A 12,982-nucleotide genomic window follows, 5' to 3' on the forward strand; every position below is an offset into this window, starting at 1 on the left:
ATAAGGTGTTGGGGACCGGGGAAGCGAAAATCATGGAGGAGGTGGAGGGCATGGGTGGTGTCCCGAACGTAGGTGGGGAGTTCTTGGACTAAGGGGGACGTGTCGAGGTATGCAGAGATGAGTTCGGTGAGACAGTGGGTCGGCCGGGGCAGTCAGGTTTGTGGATTTTGGGCAGGAGGTAGAAACGGGCGGTGCGGGGTTGTGGGACTATGAGGTTGGTGGCGGTGGATGGGAGATCCCCTGAGGTGATGAGGTTCTGGATGGTCTGGGAGATGATGGTTAAACCTTGCAGCTAATGAATGTGCATCAAAAGGTCATAAATTTGACTGTTGGCCTTGAATAATATGAGAACTGAACAAATGGTTGAGCTTCATTAGTTATCAGCCCAGAAATCAGACTGTCTTGTAAGAACTGGAACTCCATTTTTTGTGTGACTGTTTAAAAAATTGCATCAAACCAACTAGCTGTCATACGTCTGAGATTCCATCTCTGCAACATATCAAAAAGTTCTGGCTCTGTTGCTTAAAATACCCAATCATCTTGTTTTAATAGATAGCTTTCATTGATTCAGTAGATTCTAGGGTAGGTCTCCCTCCATATCTCCTACATTACTTTCTATCACTATGCATTGAGAGAATACAAAGGAGAAGTTTATTAGCAGCAAATCTCATTCTTCACTGCTTTCTCATGTGATTGTGTTTGGAGAGGGACAACTGACTGGATGACATCCAGATCAGATTGAAGTACAATTTAACAGCCGATTTCCTTCATTATTAGAGGGTTTTTTCTCTGTATTCTTGGGCATTTCTGGCAAAGCCAACATTTTCATTCCTAATTTCCCTTGTCAGGGTGGTGTGAGGCTCACTTTGTGGTATATATATACTGACAGTGTTGTTGGGAAGAGAGTTCCATCTTTTGAACTCTGCAACTATGAAGCAATGACTATATATCTCCAAGTCAGGAAAGTGTTTGACTTACATAAAAATATACAAATTAGAAGCAGGAGTGGGCCACTCAGCCTCTTGACCAGCTCTGGCATTTAATAAAAACATGCCTGATCTAAATTACCACATTCCTGCCTATCCAGGATAATGTTCATTCCCTTGTTCGGATCCTCTTGACCTCTGCCTTAAAAATATTCAAAGACTCTGCTTCCACTGCTTTCTGAGGAAGAGAATTTCAAAGACCCTCAATCTTTACAGTCATAGAATCACACAGCGTAGAAACAGGTCCTTGGGTCTACCATGTCTATGCAGATCAACAAACTCCAAACTATGTTCATCCCATTTGCCTGCCCTTCATCCATAGCCTACTATGCCCTGGCATTTTAAATACTTATCCAGATGCTTCTTAAATTTTGCAAGAGTACTGGCCTTCACCACCCTCTCAGGCCGCACGTTCTATATTTCTACCACCCTCTGGGTGAAAACATTTTCCTCAGATCCTCTCTAAACGATTTACATTTCACCTTAAACTTAAATATATATCTCTCAGAGAGATATCTTGTCTCTGCCATAACGATTGACTGTCTATGCCTCTCATAATTCTGTATACCTCAATCAGATTCCACCTCAGCCTCCTCTGCTTCAAGGAAAAAAAACCCAATCCATCTGGTGTCTCCTCATAACCGAGACTTTTCATCCCAGGCAATATCCCGGTGAATCCCCTTTGCACTTTCTCCAGTGCAATCGTGTACTTCCCATAATGGAGTGTCAAGAACTACCACAGTATACCATCTGTGGCCTAACTAATGCTCTATAAAGTTGCAACAATTCTTTCTTGCTCTTATATTCTGTGCCCTGGCTAATGAAGGCAAGCATTCCATATGTTTTTTTCATCACCTTATCTAGTGTGCAGACACTTTCAGGACTTGTACACCAAGGTCCCTTCATTCCTCAGGGACCTACCATAAATTGTGCAAGTCCTTCTCTTATTAGACCTCCCAAAGTATGTGATTTGCTGTAAGAAAGAAAATTCTCTTAATTTTCATCTTAAATAGAATGAAAACCCCTTATTTATAAAGTGGCCCATACTTCTAGACTCCCCCCAAAAAAGGAAAGGTCCTTTCCATCACTATATCAGGATCTTGTGCATTTCAGGACTTGAAGTAGAGCATGTAGATAATGGTGTTCTAATGTCTCTGCTGCCCTTGTTCTTCTAGATGGTAGATATCATATGTTTGGACAATGCTGTTGAAAGAAACTGCAGTGCATCTTCTAGATGGCGTGCATTGCAGTCACTGTGTATCAGCAGTGGAGGGAATGAATGTTGAAGGTACTGGATGAGGTGCTTTGTCATGGATGATGTTTGATCTCGTTGAGTTAGAGTTACACACATTCATGTAAATAAAGAGTGTTCCATCACACTTCTGCCTTGTGCCTTGGACAGGTCTTGATGAGTTGAGTTAATTGCCACTCAGTTCTCAGCCTCTGAGCTGCTTTTGTAGCCAGGGTACTTATGTGTCTGGTTTTAAGTTTACAATTAATGATAATCTAATGAATGCCAATGCTTGGAAATTCAATAGTAATGCCATTGCATGTCAAGAAAATGTGATTAGGTTCTGCTGTGTTGAATATGGTCATTACCTGGCACTTGTGTGGCACACTTACTATTTACCACTTATCAGCCTCAGCCGAGATATTGTCCAGGTTTGGTTGTATATGGGCACAGACTGCTGCAAAATCTAAGGAATTCTGAATGGGGTTAAACAATGTGCAATTATCATGCAATATACTCACTTCTGAATTTATGATAGCGAAGTCATTGAAGAAGCAACCAAAAATGTTTGGACGAAGGACATTACCCTGAATATGGGAGCATGAAAGAGTTGTTACAACTTTGTAGAGCATTGGTTAGGCCATAGATGGAATATTGTGTGCAGTTCTGGATGCCACACTATCGGAAAGATGTGATTGTTTCACAGGAGATTCAATTTCCCGACTCAGGCGACTGACTGTGTGGAGTTTGCACATTCTCCCCGTGTCTGCGTAGGTTTCCTCCGGGTGCTCCGGTTTCCTCCCACACTCCAAAGATGTGCAGGTTAGGTGAATTGGCCATGCTAAATTGCCTGTAGTGTTAGGTAAAGGGGTAAATGTAGGGGAATGGGTGGGTTGCGCTTCGGTGGGTCGGTGTGGGCTTGTTGGGCCGAAGGGCCTGTTTCCACACTGTAAGTAACCTAATCTAATTGGATGTTGCCTGTGATGAAAACTCTCAATTCTAAGGAGAGATGGAATAGGCTAGTTTTTTTTCACTTGGAGTAGAGGAAGATGTGGTTGAGGGGGAAGGGGAGCAGAATCTAATTAAGGTATACCAAATTAGACCTTGGATCCCCTCCACTGTGCAGACCTCTATAGTTCAACTTAATTGCTGTTGTGTAAGCAATGTAACTGTTTGCATGAAACTAACTGGATAGTGCAGGAAGGAGGGATTGATTAGCTTCCAACTGTATAATTTTGAAAGTATTTTGAACCTCATCAGTTTGTTGTTTGTCTGCCATGTCACAATGAAATATAATTCTTCTGTTTCATCAATGTATCATTGAAAGACTTGCCAATCTCACCCTAAATGTTGCTGTTGTTTTGTTACGGCCTTCCAAAATTAACATAAGAAATTTATCAAATCTTTTAAAATGTGCATCATATACTTCATTAATTGCATCATGATATGATTTGCATGAAGAACAGAAACTAATTTTTGGCACTCAGTCTGCATTTCTAAGGAATCCTTAGCTTGTATTTTAAACCCTGCTTGAAACATTTCTCTGCTCTGGAGTCTCACTTGCCCATTTTGAGACATATGTCACTCTAACGCTACCTGGTCATCCTCCCTGTTGCTTTGATCCTGTTCCCTTTTTCCCTCACCTACTCTGATTCTGAAATATTAACCTTTAACTTATATACAGTCATAATGTTACAGTAAATTTTGAACAATATTTTATGTGAACAAAGAAATAAGGAAAAATCAAACATTTGTGGAAAAACTTAAAAATTATATGCATTTCACTGCTTAATGGAGATATTGATCTTAATTATTCTGTAAGAGTTTAGTTTTAAACAGTCAGCTTGGATATTGGTAACCAGTCGGCAGTGTGGATTAGCATACTAACCTTCTACCAGTGTAATCTAAGGTTTGAGTTTAACCATGAAGGTAAGCAATGCAGAAATTTACTTTGGACCTAATTGTAACTCTTATTCAAAAAACCTCAAAAGCTGTCATTAAGAAGTAAAATCCTTTTGTGAGTTACTGCATAATACAGACCTTGACAAACTATTTCATGTGAATTGCAGCAGAACTGGATGATATACTGCCTGCAGTTGAATGGAATAGATTTAAAGCTAATCTGCAGAAACAATATTTCAGTGATCAAATAGTTGATCTCTGAAGCAAATTCCTTTGGGAGATGATGGAAGCAAATAAATTGGATTATTCAAATGCAGCTGCGATTGATTTATTTCAGAAAATAATATTTTGGGATGTTGTATACAAATAACGTTAAACAGGACATCTTCTATTTCACCATGCAAGGTGACTTTCGAAGTATATTGGGAGGGAAGAAAGAGTAGATAATTTTTCTGGGCCAAGTAATAGATGGGCAATAAGGCAGAAAATCTCAGTTAAAAGCAAAGTACTATAGTTGCTGGAAATCTGACGCAAGCACAGAGAATACTGGAGAAACTCAGCAGGTCTGGAAGTATTTGTGGAAAGAGAAAGAGAGTTACATTTTAAGTCCAGTATGGCTCTTGTTGAGAGCTTGCTTTTCCTGTCTTTACAGATACTGCCAAATCCAAAATATTCAGTTTCCTGGTGGGAAGTTGAAATGCCAATATTAAGTCAATGGTGGAGCATTGGTGGGTAGGGTAGGGCCTCACACCTTGATGTGTTCCTCCTTCTAATACATTTAAGTGTCATGAATACCTGTGATGTTAGAATGTTTTGAAGTTGAGTCCAACTTTCGAGATTAAGTCAATGGCTCCCAGACCTCTCACAGTACCTGGTTCTCATTCTTTCAAAGTGGACTTGCACCAGATGATTTTAAGCAGCTTTATCTTGTGACTTCCTTACTGAACACTGCCATAGACTTGGGGGAGCAGGAGAATGACAGCATTCACTGTGGCTTGAGAACAGTAAGAGCAAGTCACAGCTAAGCAGGGGAAAGGGGGCATGTGGAGTGTGGATGAGGGAGCATGGAGGAGCAGACAAGGACTCCAAGAGAGAGAGAGAGTTTAGAATTGGGGACATGGAGAAGTGAAGTGGGAAGGACCAGATTTCCTGAATATAGTTTGGCATGAGGTGGGGTGGGGGGTGAGGGGGGTTGCAGGGAATGGTGTGAGATGGTGTGGATGTGTTCTGGTGAATGGATAGGAAGAAACAATGTAGAGAGCAATGGAGTGGATACGTTTGCAGGAGGACTGAGAGTAATGACATGTTGACTGAGATCATGGCAGGGAAATTGTGACCTTCAGAGGGAGCTTCCATGCAGGAAGTTCCTTTATAGCTGTTTGTACCTGCAGCATTGTTATCTGATGATGGGCTGTATGTATGTATGTCTCATGTCGACCACTGACATGAGCCAACTCTGGACATGAGCAAAAATACTAGGAGACAGTGAGGTCCGCAGCTGCTGGAGATCAGAGTTGAGAGTGTGTTGCTGGAAAAGCACAGCAGGTCAAACAGCATCTGAGGAGCAGGAAAATCAATGTTTCAGGCCAGAGCCCTTCCTGATGAAGGGCTCCGGCCTGAAACATCAATTTTCCTGCTCCTCAAATGCTGCCTGGTCTGCTGTGCTTTTCCAGCAACACACTGTCAATGAGCAAAAATACTGCCAATTGTACCATTGGGAAAAATGTGCCACAAGTTTTTCTTAAGTCCTCCACTGTAAATTTTACCTTGTGTCATTTCTGGGTCTCTGAAAAATATTGATTGCAACTATATCATTGTATAACTGATATGTCAGGATGGCGAATGAAGTGGAGTTCTATTTCTTTTGCTGTGGCAATTCCTATGTATTTGTGTTGTTATGAAGGCTCCATCTGGGAGAAAAGTCAAAATCATAACTATCTCTCTCCCCCTGGTAATTCTCAGCTGTGATATTGTGAAATATGTATTGCAAATACTTTTATATCTTCCTGTGGTAAACCTTGAAAATCTTGTTATTTCAGATGTGACTTGCAAGGAGTACCAGAAGGTGGACATGATAATTAAACTCCAGGACACAGTTATACTTAAATGTGCATACCCAGAGATGGGCAAAATGATCCAGTTGTCCTGGGAGAAGAAAGATGGTGATGCGAAGCACAAAATTGCTGTATATAATCCCAAACGGGGAGAGAAAATTTTCTTTCCATACAATCAGAGTGTTACATTTCTCTCATCATCTATCAGTGGAGATATAAAGTTGAAGGCAACAGCTGCAGATAAGGGCCTTTATCAATGCTCCATTAATACTTTTCCTGAAGGGGTGTTGCTGAAACACATTGCAGTAATAGACCCAGGTAAGTGACAATGCTTCAAACTAATATGACTGAACAATTTTACAGCACTGAAAGGGGCTATTTGGTCCACCATGTGTGTGCCAATTCTTTGCTCAAGAAATCTGGAACTAATTCTATTGCCCACTTCTCTTCACTTACCGCAATAGCTTAGAGTCATAGAGTTATAGAGATGTACAGGACGGAAACAGACCCTTTGGTCCAACCCGTCCATGCCAACCAGATATCCCAACCCAATCTAGTCCCACCTGTCAGCACCCAGTCCTTTTCCCTCCAAACCCTTCCTATTCATATACCCATCTAGATGTCTTTTAAATGTTGCAATTGTACCAGCCTCCACCATTTCCTCTGGTAGCTCATTCCATACACTTACCACCTTCTGCATGACAACGTTGCCCCTTAGGTCTCTTTTATATCTTTCCGCTCTCACTCTAAACCTATATCCCCTAGTTCTGGACTCTTCCCCCACCACCACCACAGGAAAAGGCTTTGTCTATTTATCCTATCCATGCCCCTCATGATTTTATAAGCCTCTATAATGTCACCTGCGATGCTCCAGGGAAAACAGCCCCAGCCTATTCAACCTCTCCCTATATCTCAAATCTTCTAAACCTGCAACATTCTTGTAAATCTTTTCTGAACCCTTTCACGTTTCACAACATCCTTCCAATAGGAAGGAGACCAGAATTGCATGCAATATTCCAAAAGTGGCCTAACCAATGTCCTCTACAGCTGCAACATGACCTCCTAACCCCTGTACTCAATATTCTGACCAATAAACGAATGCATACCAAACGCCTTCTTTACTATCCTATCTATCTGCGACTCCACTTTCAAGGAACTATGAACCTGCACTCCAAAGTCTCTTTGTTCAGCAACACTCCCTTGGATCTTACCATTAAGTGTATAAGTCCTGCTAAGATTTGCTTTCCCAAAATGCAGCACCGAGCATTTATCTAAATTAAACTCCATCTGCCATTTCATAGCTCATTGGCCCATCTGGTCAAGATCCCATTGTAATCTGAGGTAACCTTCTTCGCTGTCCACTACACTTTCAATTTTGGTGTCATCTGCAAACTCAGAAACTTATGCGTCAGCTACTTCAGATATTTATCTAATCATCCAATCAATCTCCCAAAAGTTGCAATGTTCGCTGTCTCAACCATTTCCTTTGGCAAAACATTCTGTGCTCCAATGGTTTTTTTTTTCTTACCTTGTCTCCTTCCTCTCCTACTAATATTAAATAAATGACTGCCTGTTGCTCCTTTTCCTGTTAACAGCTTTCATAATTTTAAGAATCTTGATTAAGTTTCCTCTTCTTCTTCCTAGCTCCAGTAGAAATGGTCCAGTTTCCTATCACTTTCCCATCCTGCAGCCATTCTGATGAATCCATGCTGAACCCTCTTTTGTGGCTTTATCATCCTTTCTGAGGACTCTGCACTGTACCATGGTGCAGTCCTATGGCTTGCTCAGTATCTAGTACAAATTAGTCATTGCAATTCTACTCTAGTGGTCTCTGTTTCAATTGGCTGGAGAAGTTATGGATGCATTGGTGGTCATCTTCCAAAATCTGATAATTATTGGAATGATTCCTGAAGATTGGAAGATGGCAAATGTAGCCACATTATATACTGGCATGGATTGACAACCAGTGACTGAATAGATTACAGAAAAAAAAGGAATAAACATGCCATTCTCAGGCTGGGAGGCTGTGATTAGTAGGATACTGCAAAAACGCATTGCTGGGCTCCAGCTGTCAGCAATCTGCATCAATGATCTGAATGTAATATTTCCAAGTTTGCCAATGCCACAAAACTATGTGGGGATTTGAGTTTTAGGAGGATGCAGAGAACCTTTGAAGGGACTTAGACTAGGTGAGTGAGCAAGAACATGGCGATAGAATATAATGTGGACAAATGTGAAGTTATTCACTTTGAGGAGATAAATGAAAATTACGATCATTTCCTAAATGATGAGATTTGGAAGTGATGATAGCCATGGGGTCCTACGTGGTTCATAAGTCACTGAGAGCTAACATACAGGCTCAGCAAACAGTTAGAAAGGCAAATGGAATTTTGGCCATTATTGCAAAGAGATTTGAGTTCAGGAGTGAAGCAATCTTGTTTTATGAGACCAAATTTGAACTGTTGCAATTCTATACCCTTACCTAAGGAAGGATCTACTTACCAGAGAGGGATTTCAACAGAGGTTCACCATACTGATTCCTGGGATGGAAAGGTTGAGGTCACTACTATCTATATTCTGTTGAGGCTAGAAGAATGAGAGATGAGTTCATTGAAGTATACAAAAGTCTTGCAGAGCTCTTCAGGGTAAATGCAGGAGAAATATTTCACCTGACTGACAGCTCTGGAACTAGGCAAACTACCTCAGAATAAGAGGTAAGCCATTTAGTACAGAGATGAGGATGAATTTATTCACTTAGAGGGTATTGAATCTTTGGAATTCTCTATCCCAGAGAGCTCTGGAGGTTCAGTCACTGAATATATTGAAGACAAGGATCGATAAATTTCGAGACATTAAAGATATCAAGGCATTGTGCAGGAAAATAGTAAAGATAGCTGGGGTAAAGATCTAATTGAACGTTTGAGCAGGGTCAGGGGGCCAAATGATCTACTTCTGCTCCAGTTTCCTACGGTCCTATGTCCTCCCTCAAAAACAAAAAAACTACAGATGCTGGAAATCTGAAACAAATGCAGAAAATGCTGGAGAAATTCAGCAAATCTAGCAGCATATGTGAAGAGAGAAACAGAGTTTAAAGTTTTGAGTCTAGTATAATGCTTCTTCAGTTGAAGGTCTGCAGCCAGACGGACTGAGTTTCTCCAGCATTTTGTATATTTGTCCCTGTGTCCTCACTGTCTGCCAACCCCCAACTCTTATAGCATCAACACATTTATACTACACTGCAAATTATGTCCAAACCAAGAACAATTATGGAGTGTCATTGATTGCTGATATATGCTATTTCCAACCTTTCCTCAATCCATGCAACATTCTTTCAACGATACTCAGTGCAGTGACTTCATCCTCTTTATCTGAGAAGTCACCTCTTCAAAATGCCATTAAATTTGTCAAACATGATTTAAATTGAGCAAAGCCATGCTAGCTGTCTATCATTAGCTCTTGCTTTTATAAATGCTTAAACATTTTATTTCAAATTAGATCATCAACATTTGATTAACTGATCTGTAGATATTTGATTTATCATCTGCTGTGCTATACATATCACATAAGTTGCACTTCAGTGCTACGGCACATTCTGCATATGAGAGGAATGCTGAAATTATTTTTCAGAATCTCTGCTATCTCCTTCAGCTATCTTCAACTGCCTGGGATGTGCACAGTCAGTGGCTATTCACTTTGAGTTTAGTTAATTTATTTTAGAGCTAGTTCCTTTTCTGTAGTTACCTCTATCAGTTGTCTTGTTGCCTTTTCTGTAACACGTACCAATTCCCTCGTACCAATTTTCTGAAAAACAGTATCCAATTATGCATCCCTCTTTATCCCTCTGCACCACGAGCCTGATATAAGTATCCTTTCACCTTTTAAAAATTGTCTTCCATTTCTTTTGTGACCCCTTCAAATCTTTCTGCACAGCCCTTTAAACCCTCCCTAATCCTTCACCCTTCTACCAAATTTATGATATTCATTACTACTTTCTTCAGATTGCTTTGCTGTTGGAAATCATAGATGTATAATTTAACCAAGAGAATGTCTCTGAGACAATTGCACCCAAGGAAACAAATGGCTGCCAATCATGTGTATTTACAATTTTTGAATGACTAAAAACACATTAATGTTTTGGCACAGAATTATAGAGAGCAGCAGATTCCTTTCTTCATCTTTGTTCTCTGATGAGCTAAGTGATCAGTTGGGGGTCACCAGTTTGGTGTGTAGCAATCAGCTTCAACATTGTTGGGTTGGAGAGATGAAAAATTATAATTCATTTCAAATGAGCCCAAATGACGGAATTACTAAGTGTGAATGTTGAGTGAGATAAGGTTTGAAGTGGCAGTGACCTCCACAATCAAGTTGTTGAGAAAACCAATTCCTGTAATCATGCGAGGCTTAAGGCATTACGGGAGAACACATTCATGGCATCTCGATAAGTCCCTTTGTTTTATTTATAAATAGAATGTGACTACTTTACAAATCTACTGGGTTGTATCAGGCTGGCTTTTGAACATTTCACTCTGCTTAAAATAATGGAAAATGTAACTTTCAGCCAGTAGTTGGTATGCTGCACGGAGCAAAGATCAATACATATGATTACCCTATTGTCACTTGCAATACTAAATTCAGTTTGTTTATCTCTGCAGCTTATTATTGATTCTCTTCAGCTGTGTAAAAGCTCAGTCCAATAGACTCCAAAGTATATTCTCCATTAATTTTAATTTCTTTCCCCTTCTCTTAATTTTAGGTGCAGAATATAATTAGCCATTTATTACTCAATACTAGAGACAGCAGCCTTTTCTTGCTAAGGCCTCTTGTGGTTTGGTGTTTGTTATTCACTCTTCTCTCTCTATTATACCTCCACATTTTGACATGATTAAGATGTTTTGCTGTACATGAGTTGTGTGAAATGATTTCGAAGATCATTTATAAAGAAGTAAATGTTGTGAATGTTGGAACCAGATATTTAGTTTCTTCTTTGCCACTTTGTCCATTTTACATGGATTTCTGACAGTAATATTGTGGCTGGGACACTAGTCTGTTTATTTTTTAATGAACAGTTAATGTGAGCACACTAACAGTTTTATTAATGTGCATGAAAAAATAAAGCCATATTAAATCTAACCACAAGCAACAAGTAATCTATCTAGATCTTAAGCACATAGATGCAAAAGTATTTTACATTTTATTTCTACATTGGTAATTGAAATTGCCCCTGTAAACTTGTCACAGTGTAATTTCAGTGATGGGATTGTATTATGTCAGTTTTGCATCTCCCAGCTCCTTAACTTCTATTGCAGAGAAACTTCTAACATTCTAATGAACTCTACGTTTCTGGTCCCCAAATTGCTGGACCTTTTGCTATTTATCCACAAATAATAATATCATATCAGAATAGTGTATAAAAATAAACAGAGATTGTGTCTCTTTGGAATGAATGACTGAGGTACGCTTCTAATGGTCCCACCTACATTTCATCCAAAAAGAGAAACGATTTTAGAAATATCTATGTTTGACACCGTAAGTAGTTGCCTTATGTGCACAATATGAATTTCCATTGCGGCTGTAATAAATAATGTGAACGTGAATAAAACTAACTCAGACGATGTGATAGGGTAGTCAGAAAACCTGCAGTAGTAGAAAGTGGTAAATATTTGTAAAAACACCTATAGTTACAGAAATATCTCATAGATGGCATAGAAATTTGTGAAATGTGAAGAATGATCTTTGAAAGCAAAGTACAAAAGTACAACTTCTGTAGATTTGGATTTAGGTTTAGACTTTATTATCACATGTGCTGAAGTACTAAAGTACAGGATTACAGTGAAAAGTGCACAATGTTGACACACCCATCTTCGGTAGAAGTACCTAGGTCCGAAATCTTAAGGACGGAGTAGAAACAAATAGAGAAGAAAATTATAAGTTAAACATTACTTTCATTCTTAGTATAGTGTAAAAGAAAAAATAAAGTTAAAAATTAAACAGTAGTGTGCATTGTCTTCTGGCCCCCCTACCCAGCCACAGGTTGTACTTCAGGGGAACTTAGGGCATGGGCATAAGTGGATGCTTTTATCCAGGCAGGCGTTACATTGACCTGCTGCTGAAGTTCTGGCAACAGTTCAGGAAATCCCTGAGAGAATTTCAGCCGAGCTGCTTAGCATTAAAGAATACATTGAGGCTGAAATTGGTCTTCCATGTTTTGCTGGTAATGTATCTAGTATTTAATAAAAACAGAGAAGATTGATAAATACAATCTTCAAAATGACAAAAAATGGCCAGGCCAACAGTTGAGGATAATCAGAAAAGCTTCTTTCTTTAATTGAAGAAGGAATCTGGAAAATTTTGGAAAAGTAAAGGCTTCTTCCTGCTGATTTGCTAAGAGAATTGCCTATACTGGCATTCCTTAATGTGATTATTACTAGGATATTGAAAAAATATGAAACAATAATTTAATATGGCAGATGAACCATTCCAAATGTGAAACAGTTTTCATTCTTAGTTATTAATTAACACCAATTGGAAACTTACTGATGTCAATGAAAACCACACGGAAATGTTTGAGTTAGCCTGTTGGTACTCAGCAATTGCTCAGAAGCCCTCTGGTGCTATATCTGAGTTCTTTCAGACTCTCCTCCATTTGATTTCCATTTTCCACTGGCAAATACACACATAATGCATTCAAATTAAAGATACAAGTGAATGACAAGTAGCCTTGGTCTGGGCAATGTGGAATAAAACGTCTTTGCACAAGCCTCAAACCTATTTAGAATTTAAATAACTGTCCTGACATTATGTTCTACTAA

General features: G+C 39.4%; 1 protein-coding gene across 4 annotated transcripts in view; it reads left to right on the top strand.

Annotated features, from left to right (window-relative positions):
• LOC122549138 (CD226 antigen-like) overlaps window positions 1-12,982 on the top strand; it is a 50,648-nt gene that overhangs the window by 6,964 nt on the left and 30,702 nt on the right. For all 4 annotated transcript variants that reach the window (XM_043688469.1, XM_043688471.1, XM_043688470.1 and 1 more), the window contains exon 2: window positions 6,159-6,491. In XM_043688469.1, coding sequence (XP_043544404.1) covers window positions 6,159-6,491 — 333 coding nt within the window. The remainder of the gene's footprint in view (window positions 1-6,158; window positions 6,492-12,982) is intronic.

The sequence above is a fragment of the Chiloscyllium plagiosum genome, chromosome 4 (genome assembly GCF_004010195.1).
Source record: "Chiloscyllium plagiosum isolate BGI_BamShark_2017 chromosome 4, ASM401019v2, whole genome shotgun sequence".
In the NCBI taxonomy this organism is placed as follows: Eukaryota; Metazoa; Chordata; class Chondrichthyes; order Orectolobiformes; family Hemiscylliidae; genus Chiloscyllium; species Chiloscyllium plagiosum.